Source organism: Dryobates pubescens, chromosome Z (assembly GCF_014839835.1).
Source record: "Dryobates pubescens isolate bDryPub1 chromosome Z, bDryPub1.pri, whole genome shotgun sequence".
In the NCBI taxonomy this organism is placed as follows: Eukaryota; Metazoa; Chordata; class Aves; order Piciformes; family Picidae; genus Dryobates; species Dryobates pubescens.
The window spans coordinates 69,397,871-69,420,192 of NC_071657.1; the positions used below are offsets into that span (position 1 = coordinate 69,397,871).

General features: G+C 42.6%; 1 protein-coding gene across 1 annotated transcript in view; it reads right to left on the reverse strand.

The window, feature by feature from the left end:
- Positions 1-19,879, reverse strand: part of ACOT12 (acyl-CoA thioesterase 12) — a 41,652-nt gene extending 21,773 nt beyond the window's left edge. Inside the window, exons 1-6 of the mRNA XM_009910696.2 lie at positions 19,738-19,879; positions 17,085-17,154; positions 11,100-11,160; positions 9,986-10,087; positions 4,995-5,127; positions 2,895-3,045 (exon numbers count right to left, since the gene is read on the reverse strand). Of these exons, the coding sequence (XP_009908998.2) occupies positions 2,895-3,045; positions 4,995-5,127; positions 9,986-10,087; positions 11,100-11,160; positions 17,085-17,154; positions 19,738-19,879 (659 nt within the window). The remainder of the gene's footprint in view (positions 1-2,894; positions 3,046-4,994; positions 5,128-9,985; positions 10,088-11,099; positions 11,161-17,084; positions 17,155-19,737) is intronic.
- Positions 19,880-22,322: the final 2,443 nt, after the last annotated feature.

Below are 22,322 nucleotides of genomic sequence, written 5' to 3' on the forward strand. Positions count from 1 at the left end.
GAAACCTCAGCAGAAAGGTTGAGCACTGGAAACAATGTTCAAGCAAAGCAATGTCAATTTATTCTTCTTAATCACTTTTGTGCTTGTTTGTCAGAAGTTTTTTTCCTAGTATTATATGAAATAAGAATTCCAAAACCTACTAATTTAACTGTCAGATGAAGATTTGGATTTGGTTCATTTTTTTAATTTGGCTTGATTTACTAAACTACATGAAGCTCACAACTAGTGCTGAGCAGAGAAACTTATCTTCATACATACAAAGGCATACAAAGATGCTGACCTGAGAGCTTAATTCAGAAGCATAGAGCTGTTGGCTATCTTTCAAAAGCTGAGGGCAGAACAGTGTTATAAACACACAAATCCAAGTTGTTTTGGCCCCTTTGTGCTTCCAATTGCATATTGCATCTGCTCACCTGTTTGTTCTTATTTCAGACCTGATCCTTTACAGTGTTCAATTACATGCACTCAGGTTCAGCTGGGTTGTTCTACTGGATCTCTCTGAACTGCTTGTGAAACATTCTGTAGCCACACTGGTAAAACCTTGCTGATCTAGTACTGAAGACTGTCCGTGCCTGGCAAGTACCCTTTTCATGACTTCACTGGAAAAGCTGCTTTTGTACTAGGTACTGTGGACAAAGAGATACACACTTGATCAAACCCAGCTACACTCTTAAAAGTTTTGCAATACTGTCATCTACACTAGGTAATTCCAACAATTCATTACTTCTCCAACCTTCACCAACATCTCAGAAGCAAGGTAACAGCTTAAGGGTTTGTGGAACTGAGATCTAGTTTGCAAGTTCTCCAGAGTGGGCAAAACCCAGGCTTCTTCAGTAGTTCTAAATGTGGTCAAAACCCCACTCTTTGCTAGGATCTCTGTGCATGAAAAGGAAACAATATACAATAATAACATTTATTTTCAGCCTTTCAAGAAACACACTCTGTCCTCATGCACGTGTGCAAAACTTCTCAGTAAGAATCTCACAGGCACATGTGAGAATAGATTTTTCACTGTGCAGTTTTTAAACTTGAAAATACAGCTTTGTAGCATTCCTAGCTTTCAACTCTACTGCACCCTGCAAACTAATGTACCAGCACTGTTAAATGAACACAATTATCTGTAGTTAATTAATTGAGTGTTGCGGCTTCTTAATAGACTAATACATTTAAACAACTTTGTAATTTCATTAAGAATAATGTCCTCTTCTGATTTAAAATGCTAACTGGTGATCTTATTTACAATGTTCACTAAAAAAGATGCAAACACGATTATAATTGAAAACAAGAAAGGATTAAAACCAGAAATTTGCCCTAAATATTCCATTCTTCCTGGGAAACTATGCCATGAGTGCTTTCACTGCAAGTATAGAAAAATAAGAAAACACATATTTGGTTTGAACTAATGTTACTGTTTTTCAAATTACTTCATCGTTATCTGCAAGATTTTCATCAGCTGTCTAGTCAAAAAAAGTGGAGGTGAGGAGGAGAGGGGAGAAGGAGGTAAATAACCTTTATAATTACCTTAGAAACCTATTTGTCAGAGGTTAGCTCTCCTCTTCTGCTCCTCCAGCAGAGTTTGTGGCCATATCAACTCTTAACTGGCACATTCAAAGGTCAGGTCTAATTGTGAATGGACTCACAAAAGATTTGTAACAGGACTAGCTATTTCTTGAGCATAAACTACAAAATCTTTATTTTCAGCAAGCCTCTGTCACCAGCTACTATTCCTGAAATTTTCAGCATGACAAATCATGTTTGACATTCATTATTTCAAATAAATGTTTTTCAGTGCTTGTTTTGTTGGAGTTTTCCTTCTCTTTTTAAACATAAATGTGACTCTCATTAGGTAAAATTTACCAAGAGAAAACAGGTACATATTTTGGGTCATATTATGGCAAAACCCAGAAACACACTGGGGTATGGTCACTGTATTCTAATGTTACCAAAGCAAGCTGTTTATCCAACCATTGCAGTAATCTGTTGCTATCAGTACAACTACTGGCTATAAATCAAAACTATATGAATAATGAATGGGGAAGTAATTTAATTATTAAAGTTTAAAAGCAAACACATATCTAACATCCATGCAGTGATTTAGGTCACTTGGTATGCAAGGAGAATTCAGACTGAACTCAAGAGTGGCCTACAAACAAGCTTTGTATAGTGTCCAAGAACAAGCAGGGAGAAAAACAACTTTGATTCCAGATGAAGAGAAATGAAATTATTATGTGCCTAGGCTGTATTGACAAGCAATGCTAGGGGGTGTCACAAAAATACTTCACATTTGTTACCTGAAGATGTCAAAGTCCTTTAAACTGCTAAAAATATTAGCACTTTTAGGCTGCAGGACCCGGAGAGACTGAAAGGTTAAGTGATGTGCTGAAGGTTACACATTCATTCTGTGTGTGCACCAACAAAACAGAATTTGTTTCTTTTATTCTTCTCTGATTTATTCTTTCTTATGGCATAAGGCTTTCCAGATTAACATTTAGAAGGCTGTTTATTTTTGGATATCAAATTGATATAAGGTTAGGACTGGGTTTATCCTGGCTTTACTCTGCCTTGAAAACACTGAATCAGCCACAAGGAGGCCCATTTTCCATTCCTATGTCCAATGCAGAGATTTCTGCAGAGATTCTCAGGAGGATAACACAGCCTCTTTTGTCTTAGGGTCTGCATTTGTAACAGAAGAAGAATATTTGACTCCCACTACGGTGTGGCATACTGCGGGAACTGCACCACATAAATGGTTCAAAGGCCTCCTGCAGTCCAAGGAGCAAGAAAAGTTACAAAGTTTGCTTCTGTATTTTTCATAAAATAAATTGCTGTGAAACCCTCCTTATTAAAATCACATCTATTTAAAACCATATGCAAAGATACATACGGAAAAGTACCTTGCTGAAATACTTGCCACTGTCTCCATCCAAGCCATGATCTGACCACCAAAAGTGTTCCCATGATGGTTTGCATGAGGAGGCAGGACAAGCTCAATGCTCTGTACATGAGTAAGGTCAGCAGAAACTGCATCTCCCTCTTCAAAAGTATCTGAAAGACAGCAGCCAGGTAATAATGCGTTATTTCAGCTAGTAACTTACAGCCAGGAAGAAAATACTCTTAGTTAATGAAGCATGCAATTTGCTTCAGACACAATGACAAGAAGGAAAAAAGAATGACACAGAAGATCTCTGTTCTTTGCAAGGGAAGCAAGATGCTGACGATTTGCCTTGCTCTTGCAAGAGAAGTAAGAGGTGGGGGATGGTGCACCCTGCAGTCTTATCACAGCACAGTGATCCTTCCCAGCCCTCACTGAATCCTTTAAAGAAGCTGTGTCAGAAGCAGTTACTGTGAAACTTGGCTAGCTGTGAATGCAGGCAGCCAACAGCCTCAGCATGTGCTTGTGATTATTTGTGGTTGCTATGCATGACCTCTAATGGATGCTGTCAGAGTAGTTTATCACTTATTCAAATACCTTTGATAGACTTTGACCACCATGTATGATGGACACCTGAACCAATGTGTCTAATTAGAGTATGACATGATTACTTCATAATGATACAAACCTTACAAGAAAGAGAGAAATACAGATCTGAATCAATAAACACATTTCATTACCTAAGCATTTCTAATTCACTTCCAAATGTTTAAGCCATACATCCTTACTCTAATCTTTGTTTTTTCAGTTACATTTTGCAAGAACAGACTTAGACATAAGATGATGACAGTCATTTTAAAAGTGCTAGAAGCTACTTGATCTGAATTGTACTTTTGACTTTTGACATAATTAACTTTATGATTATATAAATGTGTGGACACGTGACTAATTTGCACTTTGGACCTACTTAAGTTGTTGCACAAGGCAGACTCAGAGACAAACTTCACTTTCTGGATAAGCTTTGTACATATTTTTCTACCTAGAAGCCTTGACACAGTGTATCCTCTACCTTATTTTGCTCTTCTGTCCCCCTGGGGAGAAAATTGCTAACAACAATAAGGTCCTTCAAGGAAGTTTCCAGCCAAGGTAGTGGAAACCAGACATCAACCTCTGGTTTGTCTTTCACGGTACTAAGCTGTCTCCTATGAGACAGTTACCATGAAGACAAGTAAGTTCTTTGCTTGCAGTGAACAAGTCTCTCCTGTTCTACTGGAGACTAGAATTTGTATTTACAATAGATGCACACTTTCTTCAGTAAAGTCACATAATGTCTGTTGTTTATACATGGAGTTATAGTTCAAACTTTCAAAATACCAGCATATTTCTTAACTGTTGTGAAGTTTTTGGGTTGTTTCAGGGGAAGAGAGCAAGTTTTGAGACCTGTCTTTGGGAACAGATTATTATCAGAAAAATAGACAAGTCTGTTACTTGGCTGAATTTTTCTAATTTGGCCATAAGGTATTTAAATTTTTTTTCACCCATTTTGACCTCTGTGTAATGAAGTTCATTCTGTTTGCTGTGAATGATTTCATGGCATGAATATAGTTCTTCTTGTTTTCTTGAAGAGACACATTACCACTCGTGTCATAGGACTTAGATTCATATAATGGTTTAGATTAGAAGGGACCTTAAATATCATCTAGTTCCAGTGCCCCTGTTATGGGCAGGGACACCTTCCACTACACCAGGTCACTCAAGGCCTCATCCAGCCTGGCCTTGAACACCTCCAGGGAGAGGTTCATATATCCAGGGAGGGTTTCCGTATTGGAAAGTTCTGTGTGAACTCTTAATCCTTACATACATAACCTACACTAAGATCTGCATTTTGCATCTATTTAATGCATGCTTGGCCTTTAATCTTGCATTATTAAATCTGGAATTTCTGAAAGGAAAAGAAACACCACTCGGTTAGAACTTACATTATACACCCTCACAAAACTGGCACACACTCTTCTATCACAACTTCAAGGAGCTCTACTCAGACATTTTAGCTGCTTTTTAACCCCCTTCCAGCTGCCTATTAGTTATTTCTTCCATCTTTTATGCTGACCACAATATTTACCTTCCCTGTTACTCTCCTGCATTAGATTCTGAAAGACCTGCTCATAGCCCAGTCGGATTTTTCTTCTCTCTATAGCCAGGGTGTGCTCCAAGTGGTCTTCTTTAGACAGAACCTTTACAGGTTCTAATTCAATCTATACAAATGAAAACAGAAAAAAAAATCCTGAGTGCCATAATCATTACAAAGTACACTTTGAACTTAAAATGGCATCAGCATTTTCTACAACCTTTTGCTGTCAGCTGTCCAAGATGACAAGTTCTATTAATACAAACAAGTACAGAGTTAAAGTTCAAGAGATTCTGCATTATCCTTTCAGAATAATTTGTCAAAACTCAATGACAAAGTGCTTTTAGCTTTTAAATACAAACATCCATCAGGCCACACACAGTTTAAGACAATTCTCATTTATGAAAAGTAATCTAAAAAACAAAAAAAAATCTTAATATGAAGGTTTATCGAATTTTTGTATGATAAAAATAATCCAGTGACAATGATCAGTGCTGTAGTCTATGCAAGAGTGTACCCCAGAGATTACTTCCACTCACTACACAGACACCCCTCAGAATTTCTTCTCCCTTAAGTGCAAACTGCCCTGTATGTCAGTTCAATGGTAAACTACATCCAAAGTGTACTGTCTTAAACTAGATTTGAAAGGGGAAGGGTCTGAAACCAGTCCCCCCAGACAGGAGTCGGGGGTGAAACCAGCAGCCCAGCTCAAGTGCCTGTACACTGAAGCATGCAGTATGGGTAACAAACAAGAGGAGGTGGAAGCCTTGGTACAGCAGGAAAGTGATGATGTAGTTGCCATCACAGAAACGTGGTGGGATAACTCACATAACTGGAGCACTGTAATTGATGGCTACAGGCTCTTCAGGAGAGACAGGAGAGGGAGAAGGGGTGGAGGGGTGGCCCTGTACATCAGGGAGGCACTAGACGCCATGGAAGTAGAGATCTAGGATGATCAGGTTGAGTGCCTGTGGGTGAGAATTAGAGGGAAGGCCAACAAGGCAGACATACTGGTTGGAGCCTGTTATAGACCACCCAATCAGGATGAAGAGGTGGATGAATTATTCTGTAGGCAGCTAGAGGCTGTCTCAAGATCACCAGACCTTGCTCTTATGGGTGACTTCAACCTGCCTAATATCTGCTGGGAACTTAGCAGAGAGAAGGCAGCCTAGAAGGTTCTTAGAGTGTATGGAGGATAGCTTCTTATCCCAGCTGCTGTGTGAGCCTACCAGGGGTAAGTCTTTGCTTGACCTTCTTTTTACAAAGAAGGGCTGGTGGGAGATGTGGTGGCTGGAGGCTGTCTGGGGTCCAGGGACCATGAGATAATTGAGTTTTCAATATGCAGTCAAGCTAACAGGGGCAGCAATAAAACCTCCACTCTGGACGTCTGGAAGATGGACTTCAGGTTACTTAAGGAACTAACTCAGAAGGTACCTTGGGAAACAGCCTTTAAAAACAAAGGGGTCCAGTAGGGCTGGACCTACTTCAAGAAAGAATTCTTGCAGGCACAGGAACAGGCTGTGCCAATGTGCCGGAAGAGGAGCCGCCGGGGCAGACGGCCAGCCTGGATGGGTGATGAACTTCTAATAGAACTAAGGGAAAAAAAGAGGGTGTACCATCCTTGGAAGGAAGAAAAGGTAACCCATGAAATGTTTAAGGATGTTGCTAAGTCATGCAGGAAAAAAAAATAGAGAGGCAAATGCCCATTTAGAGCTTAGACTGGCCACTGCTGTGAAGGACAACAAAAAATCCTTCTATAAATATATTAATGGCAAGAGGAGGGGAAAGGACAACCTCCACTCCTTGGTGGAAATGGAGGGGAATATTGTAACTAAAGATGAGGAAAAGGCAGAGGTACTTAACACCTTCTTTGCCTCCATTTTTAATAGCAAGATAGGTTGTATTCCAGACAACTGGCCTCCTGAGCTGGCAGATAGAGTCAGGGAGCAGTATAGCTCCCCTGTGATCCTGGAGGAAGAAGTTAGAGACCTCCTTAGCCACTTGGATCCCCACAGGTCCATGGGGCCAGATGGGATCCATCCTAGGGTGCTGAGAGAGCTGGCAGATGAGCTGACCAAGTCACTCTCCATCATTCCTGGCTCACTGGAGAGGTCCCAGATGGCTGGAAGCTGGTCAACATGGTGCCCATCCACAAGAAGGGTCAGAAGGAGGAGCCAGGGAATTCCAGGCCTGTCAGCCTGACCTCAGTGCCAGGCAAGATTATGGAACAGGTTATCTTGAGTGCAGTCACACAGCACTTACAGGATGGCCAAGGGATCAGGCCCAGCCAGTATGGATTTAGGAAGGGCAGGTCCTACCTGACCAACCTGATCTCCTTCTATGATCAGATGACAGCCTGGTGGATGTGGAGAGGCCTGTGGATGTAGTCTACCTGGACTTCACTAAGGCCTTTGACACTGTCCCCCACAGCAAACTCCTGGCCAAGCTGTCAGCTCGTGGCTTGGACAGCAACACTCTGTGCTGGCTTAGGAACTGGCTGGAGGGCCGAGCCCAGAGAGTGGTGGTGAATGGTGCCACATCCAGCTGGCAGCCAGGCACTAGTGGTGTCCCCCAGGGATCGGTGCTGGGCCACATGCTGTTCAGCATCTTTTTCGATGATCTGGATGAGGCATTGAGTCCATCATCAGTAAATTGCAGATGACACTGAGCTGGGGGCAGGTGTTGATCTGTTAGAGGGTAGGAGAGATCTGCAGAGGGACCCTGACAGGCTGCACAGATGGGCAGAGTCCAAGGGCATGAGACAGAACACATCCAAGTGCTGGGTTCTACACATTGGCCACAACAACCCCATGCAGAGCTACAGGCTGGGGTTAGAGTGGCTGGAGATCAGCCAGGCAGAAAGGGACTGGTCAATAGTAGGCTGAACATGAGCCAGCAGTGTGCCCAGGTGGCCAAGAAAGCCAATGCCTGTATCAGGAACAGTGTGGCCAGCAGGAGCAGGAAGTCACTCTGTACTGGTTAAGTCACACCTTGAGTCCTGTGTCCAGTTCTGGGCTCCTTGATTTAGGAAAGATGTTGAGGTGCTAGAATGTGCCCAGAGAAGGGCAACAAAGCTGGGGAGGTATTTGGAGCACAAACCCTATGAGGAGAGGCTGAGGGAACTGGGGTTGCTTAGCCTGAAGAAGAAGAGCCTCACGGCAGACCTTATTGCTGTCTACAACTACCTGAAGGGAGGTTGTAGCCAGGTGGGGGTTGGTCTCTTCTCCCAGGCAACCAGCACCAGAACAAGAGGACACAGTCTCAAGCTGCACCAGGGGAGGTTCAGGCTGGATGTTAGGAAGAAGTTCTTCACAGAAGGAGTGATTGGCCATTGGAATGTGCTGCCCAGGGAGGTGGTGGAGTCACTATCACTGGAGGTGTTTAGGAAGAGACTGGATGGGGCACGAGGTGCCATGGTTTCGTTGATTAGATGATATTGGGTGATAGGTTGGACTTGATCATCTCAAAGGTCTTTTCCAACAGTGTTAATTCTGTATTCTGTAAATTAGGACATCAAGATAAATACTGCAGAGATGCCACTGCACAATGACTCATGTGATCTGTCTGCAAGGTCTAGCCTCAGACACCTTGAAATAATGTACAAACACTGCAGCACAGACAAATTCAACATTTTGTGTGCTGCAGTGGTGCTGCTAATATTTTTCATCCTTTAAGTCTTCACTCAAACCTTCTTTCAGTTTCCTTGCCTCCTTCTAGTCCTCCACAAGAGCTGCCTAGGCTTTTCCAAATGGTCCAGATACAAGATTAAGACAGCGAGTGCACAATGTTTGGTCTCTGCACAACTTTAGCAGCAGTTGTTCAGAGAAGTGGATTTGAGAAATGGGTTTAATTTCACCAAGACTTTAATTTGTGATGGAATTTGAACTGAGGTCTCAAACTCCCTCTAGGGCATTCCTGCCTTAAGCCTAATCTTAGTTAATCATCAATTTAATCCTGAATTAACCTACCTAAAAATTTGAGCAAAAGGTAAATGGATTGATGAAATGGATATATCACACAAAGAATGAATAATCCTTACTTTATACTATGTTAGTGCTTTCAGGCTAACCAGTTCAGCCATTAACCTTTAAGAGACAAACTGGGCTATAGTTTTGGTAAAACCATTCTGATCCCTTTCTTCTTCAAAATGCAATATATGACTGCAGAAGAAAAAAGCAGGGATGACTGAATATATTAACTGCTTTTGTTCTCTGCCAATCTGCAGTGGATGTTAAAAAGGCACATACACTGTCAAAACACATTCAGAGAAACAGCAAAGTCAGATAAATAATTCTAGTCACTCACATTTCAAGAAAGTATAATACTAGATACAAAGGGAGTATATTAAGAGGATCTGAGGAATATTTGGCCTTTCTCATATAAAACCTTTAGAAGAACTCTGCCTGTGTGGCACAGCAATGTGAAGGCCAAACAGCACTGTTATTGACTTCAAATTACCTCTGGGAAGCCAAATTCTGGGGAGCAGAAACAACATTGTCATGAAAACTAATTAACAGAAATGGCAAAGGATCAATGTAGATTGGCAGCTAGATTAAAAATAATGTGTTCTATTTGAATAGTGATGGCTGAAAAACCTCCTTAAAAGAGAGACTGAAGGATAAAGAAGCCCCACCTCCAGCATCTTTGCAGCTTTCAAGATGTATATACATTGGTTTCTGCAGAGAGAGATTGTGCAGACCCACAGCAATCTCCCTGCCAATCAGTACTGCAGCCCTTACAAAGACACCAGTTCTACTACCAGCAATTGTGAAAGAGGAAACAATAATACACTCTAGGAACTTCAGAGCAGAGATGAGGGGGAAAATAACTTCATACTGTCTAGGCTTCATGCTGGTTTCACATTACTGATCAGAATAAACAGGTATGAATGTTTTCCTGTGTTTCACAACCAGTGAAGTGGGGTTGCTTTACAGAAACTCAGTCTCAGCAACTTCAAACACAGAAGAAAACAACAGAAAGAATACCTTCTCATCCCCAACTGGTTTGGCTACGTATGTTGCATATGCTACGCTCACCATTTTCTCAACGTTAGTCAAAATGTCCTGTACTGTGACCGTGATGCCAACCTGCAAGGAAGGAGGTAGTGGAGGAAGGAGACAAAAAAGGTATTTACATAATTGACAACTGAGGTGAGACAAAATGATGCAGGGTTTATCATACTTAACATTTCCAGTCTCTTAAAGAACAGAGGTAAAAAACATACTCCATGATCACCAATACATCTCTGAACACATAAGAACATCACAATAAGCTCTGATAAGTATTTTAGTACAGAAGTTGTGGATGTATGTTTAACATCTCTTCTAAGGTCGAATAAAAAAGTCTGAAAGATACTTTAGTTTTATGTGTATCTCTTTCGATATACTTGTGTGTCATGTGGAGCCCCCAGCTGAACCCTTCTGAGATCTGTGTGAGAAAAACATTCTGTATAGATGTGTAAAGCACAATGAAATATTTGAAGGTAAAACACTGACTTTGATCCTGTGAGACAGGCTTGATATGCATCAAAGCTCCTTATTTTTCCCTAATTTTCAGAACCTTTTGGAATGCATTAACTGAAGTTGCATCACTGACATTAACACCAATGAGAAATGGATTTGGGCACAATGCAAAGTACCCTTAAGGTGCAGTTCTGATTCCAAGTAAGTGATTGGGAAATGCATTGCATAATGTTACAATATGAAAAGTTGTAACATATATACACCTGAGATAAATATTTTTGTATCACAAGTTTAAAAAACACTTAGAACTCCACTATTCATGGATCCAAGCACTGAAGCACAGATTGCTTAGAGGTGAAGAGCCTTGGATGGCACCAATGACACCTATTCCATCTTGTCCATTACACCTGCCAAGGATTTTAAGTCTTCAGGGTCTAGTTTCCAATTTGACAGGGATTATTTTACAAGAAACATGCAATAACCATTATGAAACCAGAGTTTCATAAGGCAGTGTTATTGTTTAGGTAACTGCACAAAGCTCCTTCTCAAACAAGTAACCAACACTGAATTCTTCCGTTCCTCCCACCCCTCTTCTATTCTTTAAACATCATTAGGAATAAGAGTGATGATCTCTTACCTCCATGCTGGTTTTGAATGCTCTGTTCACCTTTGCTTTGATGCTAATAATTTGTCCAACTCTGTTAAGAAGAGTAACATCTTGTAATATGTAATCATGCAGCTTAATCATGCACTGACTGTATCTCACTGCAAAAACCACACAAGATACACTCCATCTGTGTCCTCCAGCATACAGACACATGCACAGAGAAGGGCCATGAGGATGATCAGAGGGCTGGAGCACCTCTCCTATGAGGACAGACTGAAAGAGTTGGGGCTGTTCAGTCTGGAGAAGAGAAGGCTTTGAGGAGACCTTATTGTGGCCTTCCAGTATCTGAAGGGGGCCTACAAGAAGGCTGGGGAGGGACTTCTCAGGATGGCAGGTAGTGCTAGGACTAGGGGGAATGGAATGAAACTGGAGCTGAGGAGATTCAGGCTGGATGTGAGGAGGAAGTTCTTCACTGTGAGAGTGGTGAAGCCCTGGAATGGGTTGTCCAGGGAGGTGGTTGAGGCCCCGTCCCTGGAGGTGTTTAAGACCAGGCTGGCTGAGGCTCTGGCCAGCCTGATGTAGTGTGGGGTGTCCCTGCCCATGGCAGGGGATGTGGAACTAATGATCCTTGTGGTCCCTCCAACCCTGACTGATACTATGATACTAAGATGATACTATGATAAATAATCCTACACAAAAAGTGTTCTGATCTGAGGGGCAGGAATAAAGTCCAGTTTCCAAGATCTGGCCAAGAACAGGGCCACAAGATCTCCCTTCCATCCTAATAGCATACATCTGCCCGGGGTGGTTGTGGAGTCTCCCTCTCTGGAGATACTCAAAATGCACCTGGGTGCATTCCACTGTGATCTGGTATAGGTGATGCTGCTCTGGCAGAAGGGTTGGACTAGATGATCTTTCAAGGTCCCTTCCAACTCTTAACATTCTGTGATTCTGCGAACTACTCTTCCCCATTTACCTACATGGACTCTCTGAAGAGGATCCTATCTTTTTACTAACATGAATGAAATTTAATTGAGAAAATCATTTATTTCCTTTTGGAATTTCTAAATTACCTCTTACATGTTGGCCACCCTTATTTTCAAACCCCTAATATCCTAAGACAAGGCAATGATGAAAGGTTGGAAAAGCTGCTCTTCCTCAAGTTGTGCTGTTGAGCAGAGCAGTATAAAGGACATGATGTACATGGCAAGTCAGAATAACAAAGTAAGTGGGCACCAGGCCACTGTCTTCAGAGAATTTAAACTACCTTACACCTGCTATGATCAGTCCCACAGCAGGCAAAATGCATCTAGCTACATCTGAGACAGGATAATATAACTCAGACCACTTGAGTACCTATAAAGCAGGCATTTACAGCTAAGGATTTGGCACACTTACGACTGTATTTATTAATAAAAAACCAAAACCCAGAAAAACACACACACAAAACCAAGAAAAAGCCTTCTCTTTTCTTCCTAATTTAATGAATAAGATTTTGACATTTAAAGGTAAGGCTTTTCTCAGAGTGCTTCTCTCAATGCCAGAACTTCAAACACATTGTTAACAAACACTAGAATGGGGAATAGGAATCATGCTCCTTTACAGTACCAGACAGGAACAGGCAACTACACAGAAACTTTCTCTTTCTTGATCACACTCAAGAAGACAAGGGGAAGCCTTTGAATATATGAGGGTGGACAGTGGTTAAAGAAAGAATTAAGACCATCTGCAGATACACAGCCTTTAACAGCTTCTGAAGAATGTATTCAGAAGGAGTTTCTTTATCATTCAGTGCAAACAAAAAGCACAATCATTAATGTAATGGTTCTAAACTGCATTGCTAAGAGAAGCACCAGCTCATTTACAAAAACGAGAATGTGATCAGAACACTAACACATTATTCACATTTAAGTTTGGAATAGAAGTTGACACAGGGAGATCACTCAAAACCTAATAGCCTATAGCTATTAAAGGCAGGTATTGCCTTTATTAGTGGCACCAGACGTGAAGGGGTAGCACTCCCAGTTTGCATAACCAAAGATGGTCTCTACATGCTTTATACACACTTACAGCAACACACACCCATTAAATTTCTGGGAAATTGTTTACATATGCATGGAATCAAATAGATAAAGCCCTTTTACTTCTCAGTCTCTGCTGTCACTTTCTGACCTTCCAAGAATATTACAGTCTCTTGGTGATGTTCAAGCCAGCTTCTTAGTGTATGAATCTTTATTACTTTAGCCCCTTTGTTCTCTGCAGCTGTGTCTTACCTTCTTCAATTTAGCCAGATCAAGGCCTCACCATTATTGGTCTAGAAGTTTAGAGGGCAATCTCACTCAACTACAGGGAAAATTTCTAACTGTAAGAAAAACAGTTAGTAAGTGTCCCTGCTTCAAAGTTAACAAGCCTTGTAAAAAGGCTTTCAAAATCCTAAAAGACAGAACTCAGTCAAGTACCCTGAAACATCTTTGAAGACTCTGTATCTGTCACATAACTCCCAAGAGGATTACAGTAACACAGCAGTAGAGGTAATGACAAGTGTGAGGTAAAAAAAAAGAAAGATCATACTCATTAGATAACTTCTAATACTGATAGCAAGTGTGAGGCTTTCCTTGACAGGTGGGGAGTTCAGTCTCTACAGATGCTTGCAGAGGACATCACAGCTCCTGTCAAGAACATCATGATGCTGGATTGTCCATGAAGTCCCAGAAGGGATTGCAGAGGCCTCACTCTCAGGTTTACCAGCAGGGCACTATTCTTCTGTACAAAGATTGTTTCTTTCACCTTTGTCAGAGAAACCTCCCTGGTGGCCTCTTTTCCTCTGTGCAATAACATTGCGTAAGAGACGTTGAGAGAGGTAAGTCTGGGTCTGTCTGTCTTTGAGGAAACTGCAGAGTGGGAACAAAAGATCAAAGCTGGATGTGATCTCACTCAGCAGAGATACACATAACATGGATTTGGATTCCACAAACATTAGATTCCCTGACTGGCTTCCATAATTCCTGGTGTTCTGAGCAGTCTACAGGGCTGGACTCAAGTTCTATTGTAGGAAAGTGTAGCCCTCTGAGGTCCACAGTCATATCAGAAAATAAAGATGTCAGAGCTCAGATGGTCAGACAGTAGGATAGGGAAAAATTTCAGAAAATGTTTCAAAATTCAGTGTTTTACACTGTATCACATCTGACTTTGGTCATACTGATTTATTTATCAAGAGAACTGATCAGCTTGGGCAGACAGAAGTCACAGAACACCACACCTTCACTTGTAACCAGCAGAAAGCTTTTGAAATGTATCAGAGTGAACTGGATATGCCTGATATATGGAGTAGTAATGAAATTTAAATAAATGCAATTTAAAATCAGATGTTCTTAATACCACTGAAATGGCAGACATTAAAAGACAAATAAGAAGGACTTAGTTGTTGTCATGGCATAAAACCGGGTTTTGCAATATACAGACTTGTGGAAATATCTGTTTCCATGTCAACTGGGAAAAATATATGCAGAACTAGTGCTTACCATTTGGTAACCTGAGTTAGGTAAATGAAACCTTACAGCAGGTGACTTAAAGAACCATCTTTTAATATCACTATAGTGAGATACAAGAGCTCTCTTATTTCACAGAATCACATATAGAATGGCAGGGGTTGGAAGGGATCTCTGGAGATCAAATCCAACCCCACTGTCAAAGCAGGTTGACCTAGGACAGGCCACACAGAACACATCCAGGTGGGTTTTGAAAAAGAGAAGGAGACTCCACAAACTCTCTGGGCAGCCTCTTCCAGTGTTCTTTCAGCCCCACACAAAAGTTTTCCCTCACATAGAGGTGGAACTTCCTGTGTTCTAGTTTGTGCCCATTGTCCCTCGTCCTATCACAAGGCACCACTGAAAAGAAACTGGCTCCTTCTTGACACCCACCACTCAGGTATTTGTAAACATTGATAAGATTCCCCCTTCAGTCTTCTCTCCACACTAAACAGCCCCAGGACTCTCAGCCTTTCCTCATAAGACAGATGATCCAGCCCCTTGATCATTCTCATAGTTCTCTGTTGGGTCTCTCTTGAGCTGGGGAGCCCAGCATTGGACACAATACTCCAGAAACAGAATAGAGGAGAAGGAGAACCTGCTGGACACACTCTTCTTAATGAATCTGTGTATGCAAGACGTGTGTAATCAACAAGATCTGGCAAAATTTAGGAAACTGCACACTAAGTTAAAAAGGGGATGTTAGGGATGACCTGAGGCTGAAAAAATAGTTAATGAAACCACATCACTGTTAACACACCTGTAGCTTACATTTGTGTCAAGAATGAAACACTGCCACTCCAAGTGCAAGGATAAGTAGAGACATACTTAGAAACAAATTTGTAAGGGAAGTATTTTCATTGTATTTCAGAAGTTCTGTTCTGCTCTCAGAAATGAGAGAGAAAATTCCTCTGAAGCTACTGAAGTCTGAAATACAATGTCTGAAAGAAAAACCATCACCCTGAATTCATTTGTAGGACTCTGATTACACTTTTCACAGACAGGGCTTTTTCCTAAGGACAAACTTAAAACCAGAGAACAATTACAGGCAGGACAAGCACTTTAAAACACTTGTAAAACAGACCAAGCAATTATCTTGAGTTCTAGATTCAGTATGACCATGCTCACTTTTGTTTCCTGTTCTAGTTCTCATGCTAATGGACACTACTCCCAAAAGCTTCTGTTCAGAAGTGTGACTGAATGCCTATTTTACACTTGTGTACTGTAAACTATTTTAGATTGACATCTGCTGTACATCTAACACACAGTTTTGCTTGGCTCACAGTCAGGACAACAGCATGTGCACTGGTCTGTGCAACTGAGTCCATCCCATTTAAGCACTCATTAATTTCTAGACTGCAAGGTGTGGGGGGGAAAAAAAAAAAGAAGAAGAAGAAAACCAACAACATTTCTGTAAAATATAGTTTAGGAATAAATGTTCTGTTTCTTCTTACAGAGTCTTTCATCTCTTGGTAAATCGTGAAAAATGGTTAAAACAAAAACTAAAATCCTCTTTTATCTTGAAGACTGAGTCACTATTCAGTGATAATGCAAAAGATTTCTGTTTTGTTACATGAACACATCTTTTAAAAAGAGCTGAAAGGAAGAGATGGTAAGGAATAAACTGAAAGAACACTAGAATAGAATAGAATAGAATAGAATAGAATAGAATAGAATAGAATAGAATAGAATAGAATTAACCAGGTTGGAAAAGACCTTTGAGATCATCGAGTCCAACCTAACATCCAACACCATCTAATCAACTAAACCATTGCACCAAGCACCCCATCCAGTCTCTTCCTAAACACCTCCAGTGATGGTGACTCCACCACCTCCCTGGGCAGCACATTCCAATGGCCAATCTCTCTTTCTGTGAAGAACTTCTTCCTTACATCCAGCCTAAACCTCCCTGCCACAGCTTGAGACTGTGTCCTCTTGTTCTGCTGCTGGTTGCCTGGGAGAAGAGACCAACCCCCACGTGGCTACAACCTCCCCTCAGGTAGTTGTAGACAGCAATAAGGTTTGCTCTGAGCCTCCTCTTCTCCAGGCTAAGCAACCCCAGCTCTCTCAGCCTCTCCTCACAGGGCTTGTGCTCCAAACCCCTCCCCAGCTTTGTTGCCCTTCTCTGGACACTTACAGCAATAAAAAATATTATACAATGACTGTTATAGGTATGTCTTCCTTATTTAACAGAGATAAGTAATGCCCTGAAACGTTCTCTTAAGTAGAACCAAAGATCACTGGGCCATGAGTTTTTCACCAGGCATCTAGGTTGCCACATCAACGTAACACGACCTGTGAAATTGATCTGTTTTCTTAGTGGGTGAGGCTATCACAGACTGAAAAGACCAATTTTGACACTTAACCCTGTGACTCTGGTGAGTCCACCAGAGTGCCACCTCAGATTTTATAATGCCTCCATTTACCTCTGCCAAATAAAGAATTTCTAGAATGCAAACATTTGACTGTTGTCAGCTGGTTTTTGTACCTGGCAGCCTCTTCAAACTGTATGTCATCCATAGATGCTGTCACACAAGATACACCAGCATGTTTCTCAGCTTCAAAAGAGACACATGGACACACAATTAACACATTGCATTTGCAGGAAGGTATTCCCCTGTACACTTGTGCAGGAGAAACAGAGACAAAACACAGTAGATTACAGGTCTTCTTTTGATCACCTTAATGCAAGTCTGCAGTGGACCCCTAGGGGGAAAAAAGAAGCTAAATAAGATTAAAGTTAATATTTACCATGAAATAAAGGCAACATTAGGAGATGAGAATAAATTATGACAATGATCCCACTCACTCTGGAAAGCTCTACTTCAGGTCTTTAAAAATGAACATTTCAGTAAAACAGCCATGACAAGCATGGTGCAAGAGAAAAAGAGCCACAAAGCATTAAAAAGCCTACAGAAATCTCAGCAATCTCCCTCAAAACAGGGTATCATGAATCTTGTTTATCTTAAACCAGTGTAGAAGTTTTGTCAGTTGAGGATTCTCAGACATAGGAGAAATGTCTACTGGATCATTAGTGTGGTCACAGCAGTGGAAAGCACCCCCAGTGCTGTACTAAAACCACAGGAATTAAATAACAACAAATAACCAACATGATGTGAAACATCAAACCCAAGTATTTATTACTGGAAAATATATTTAACAAAGTTCAAGTTGTGTTCTTCCTCTCCCTAGGATGCATGTGATTGTGAAGAATAATGCACCCTATTTGTATTAATTATGAAAGTTAATCTGGAAAAGCTAAACATCTTTCCTGCTAATATTTAACAGCCCCCTTTTTACAGCAAGGGAGCCCTTGCTCCAGAAGAGCTTCCTGAGTGAAAGAGGCAAAAAAAGAGGACAAGCAGGAAAGCTAGAACACAGCAGTACACAATAGGCAGGAGTGCTTCTCCCAAGCAGCAGTATTTTTAGTGAGCATTTTAAGAAAAGATTTGGAGGAATTAGAGGATGGTGCATTAGTTGTCTCAGCAACTAAGCAGTTTCCTTTGAAAATATGAGAGCAAAATATATGAAGGCACTTACTAGAAACACAGAAAGATGTGTTGAAAGAGAGGAGGTCACTAACAACTAAGAGGATGGAGTTGGCATTGTGATAGGTGCAACGTGATGAGTAAGGTGGAGATAATCATAAACAGCTTTAAAAGTCAGAAAGCAGCCAGCAAGGTGGATCACACCTGGAGCACCAGGGAATGAAATGAAGAAGGTGCAAATCCCAGGCACTCAAAACTGTACTTGCTGGCAGTAATGCAGGTGAAAGATGGCAAAGCCACACAAATTCCTGCCTAGTATGCTGAGTTTACTGTGGAGGGGAAAAAAAAGGTGAGGAAAGACGTTAAAAAAATCCATTGTGTGCAACAGGATTGGCAGTGATGACTGCTGCTGCCCTAAGCCTAATTAACTAAAAGCAACTATAAAGGTGATCTTTGGTGGCAGATTTGTAACTGATTTAGATCACCACAGCTTAACTGAGGTCCAGAGAGCAAAGACAAATTTGTGGCAGCTGGGGCTGTGCCACTTCAGAGCAGGGATTCAAGTTCAGGGGATGCTGAGGTCAATTCAGAGTCTCTCTGCCAAAAAGCAGTTAACGGGTAAATCATTGAAGGGCTGAAATCCAATGACTCCTTCATGCTAAAATAAATCTCAAAAAAAAAATAAAGGAAAAAAAAAATCATACTGGGAACTCGCTGCGTGCTAGGTAGTTTCTGGGTTATTGTGTGGGACAAGCTCTCCAGGATCCCAACTCTTCCTATGTAGGAACAGCGGATTACATAAAGCCGCACCGAGCGCGGCACACACCTACGCAGCGTGTGCTCCGCGGTCACCGCGTCGCATGGAGACGCCGTGCAGACACGAGCTCCCCAAATATACACCCGCTATTCTCTGCAAGGCTCATTATGGGCTGCTAATGTATGCAGCTGTACTTGGAAACGGAGTTCAGTGACAGACCCATGGCAGAGCCTTGGGTTTTCTTCGTGCTTTTGATGCCGCTTTCGCTTCCAGAAGTTAGCTGAGGAGATTATAAAAGTTTTCGAAGCCGAGTTAAACCAGGCACACAGTGCTCTGCACACTGATTGGATTTGTGGTTGTTGGGTTTTTTTTCTCCTACCCATGTGCCAATATTCCTAAATTAGTACTTTTCCTTTCTGATTTTTTTCCCTAGCCCCTTTCTCCCTCTCCGGCTTTTTTCTCATCCTAACCGCCCCTGTCTCTCTTTTCCTCACTCTCCCCTGAGATGTGACACTCCTCTCCAGCCCCCCAAAATTTCTCACTCCCTTGATGCCTGTTCCTAATCTGATGCCGGTTCCTAATCTGAACCATCAAATCTCACGCACTCCCCCCCTGAAATCTTCCCCTCCAGCACTGCCCCCCTCCCTCCCAGCTCCCCAGGAACAAAATCTCGCCCCCTCCTCTCCTGTCATCGGCCAATATAGGGACGGGGCAACGGGTTTTCGGCAAAGGAGACGCTCTGCTCACACAGCCCACGAGTTTAAGGAAAATTTCTGAGGGGCCGAGGCGGGTCACCGGGCGGCCTCTCCCCGCCGCCCTCAAGCACCTCTCCTCGCCAGCCGCCGCCCTCAGACCCTCGGCGCCGGCCGCCCGCGGGGCCGTTGCCGTCCCTCTACCTGCGAGGCAGGCAGTCGCATCCATCCACTTGAGGAGTTCCCCGGCGCTCAGCTCGCCGCGGTGGTTGGCGTGGGCCGGGCAGACGGTCTGGCACATGCAGACATCGCCGCCCGCCGCCGCTGCCGCCCCGCGCCGCTCCATGGCGCCGGGAGTGAGGGGAGCAGCGCCGGCCGAAGCTCCCTCTCCGGGCACGGAGAGGCAGCAGCGCCGGCAAGAGCCCGGCCTCGACACTGCCTACCGGGCTTGGGCGGGTCGGTCCCGCCCCAACGCTCCAGGGCTGAGGTGGAATCGCCCCGGCCCGGCCTCCGCCGCTGTCAGGCGGAGGGAAGGATCCCCCCGGGGAGGGTGCCTGGGCAGCTGGGTCGCGAACAGGGGCAGCGCGGCGCGTCCGCGGGGCCCGAAGGTGAGAGCAGGGCGGCAGCGCGACTGTGGCCCAGTTTTACCGCCCTGCTTCCCGTTTGCGTCCTGTGCGGTTTTCTCCTACTCCGGGACCCCTTGAGGCCTGGCGTCAGCCACCCAGAGCCTGTGGTGCTGCTGGGCTTTGGCACGCACCTCACCACTGAAATAACTGTAATCTGGCTCAGACGATTTTTTACCTCCCCCCCCTTATTTTTTTTTCTTTTATTTTCTTTTTTTCTTTTTCTTTTTCTTTTCTTTTCTTTTTTTTTTTTAAAGTCTTGCTCTCTCATATTGTCACCAACTTGAGAGCCTGGCAGATGGGCCTGGAGATGACACATTCCCATCTCCAGACGCTGCTGAGCCTGGCAGGAAGGTTCCATGGCCTAGTGAATCACCATCACTGCTGCCACATTTTGACACCTGCCTCGGTGGTCGCAGTTCCAGTCAGGTGCTCCTGCAGAAGTTAATAACTGGAAACCTTACAGAGGGTTCCCGCCACTTCTTACCTCCTTCTCCTCTCATGGCTGGTAAAGTACTGCAGGATATTGCTGGTCTTGCAAACTATGACAATACAATGAAGACTTAGTGCATCAACAAGTACTGCTGAAGAATAGTAGAGCAAATGCTTCTGAATCATCAGGAATGTCAACTTTTGACTATGATTATGGATACAGCTTTATTACTATGGAAGGCTCAACTATGTCAAGAGAGCAGGTTGGAGATGCTCACCAGCAGGGTTTATCAGGTGTTAAGGCAGGATTGTTCAGTGGAGCAAACTTGTTGCTTCAACATAGCAGTGTTGTGTAACCTGCAAATGATCTGTAAGGAAAGACTGTGACTTATATTTGTGATACATTGCACACACACCCCCTCACCCCCCATTCCCAGTATTGTCAATAGTGTGGTTTTCAGTAGAGCACCAAGACTGTTTTCAGCCTTTCCTCTTTATCATCTAGCTATGACTTGTCACCCACTATTGCAATGACAGGCTTCCCAAGTTTGTTAAAAGCATACAGAAATGAATTTATACCATGAAAGATCCAGTGTTAACATCCAGGAAAATCTGGGGTTTAACAAACCTACCTCACCAAGATAGCGCAGTAGGGATTTTCTTCTCCCATGGTCTGTTACTATCATTGCACTACAGCAGATCTCTGGTTCTTTGTCACATACTCTTTTAGCAACACAGTAGTTACATTTCAGAGGATATTGGCTCTGAAAATGAGCATGCTGTGTTATCCCCTTGGATTTATTTCTATTCTGCTGCTTCAGAAAAAAAGTTTGCACTGATTTTCTTTCTTTGACTGGCTGCTGTGAAGGAAAGAAACACTGTTTTGGAAGTGGTGGTGTCATACCTCAGTCCTGCTACCTGAATAGGGTTTGTAAACAGTATTTTCTCCTTTGCTTAGTCCATATGACAAAAACTCTGGTATCAACTTCTCACACCATGGATTCTGGATAATGGCCCTTAATAGCCCATAATGTATCTGTTGTCTGCTGTGAGATTGGGAGCTACAAAGGTGTTAGTTTCGCAGAGAAGTAAAAGTAAAGTCTAAATCTGCACATATTTAAACTTTCTGAAGTATGATTGAGGGTAAGTGGTCAGCTGAGCTGACCACTCCTCATATGGAGGAGTTTTAGAGTAATAGAATAGGTAACTTCTCTCACTTCTGATGGTGTAAGGGAAAGCTGGTATTTGGAACACACACCTCAGATCTGCACATACTTACTGAGGGGAAGGATGCCATTTGAAGTACCTCCGTTGAAACAGATGCTACCCTTCAAGAACAGGAATGGCTACCCAGGGCCCAAATGAGCAATGCACACTACTGCTTTGGACACTTGGCAGACACACTTGGAGAGTGAGTTGAGGAACCTCGCAGACTAAAATGCACCTTTTGCAAATAACCCTCTGCTTTTTTAAGCTGCATTTCTCCTCTTCTTAGACCCAGTCTGCTGAGGTAACTGTCTCTAAAGCCTGCTTTCCAGTTGGCTTCATTGATTCCTTTTTCTGTGTCCCTTATACTCCTTTGGCTCCATTGGAGTAACTGAGTATTTTACAGTTTTCAGTGTATTTGTCCTCAGAAAATACCTGCAAGATAAATCTCCTTTCACAGCTGAAAAATTAGCAAACGTGTTACTGGTCTAAGTTCACAGAATAGATCTGTGCCATTCAATGACTTCC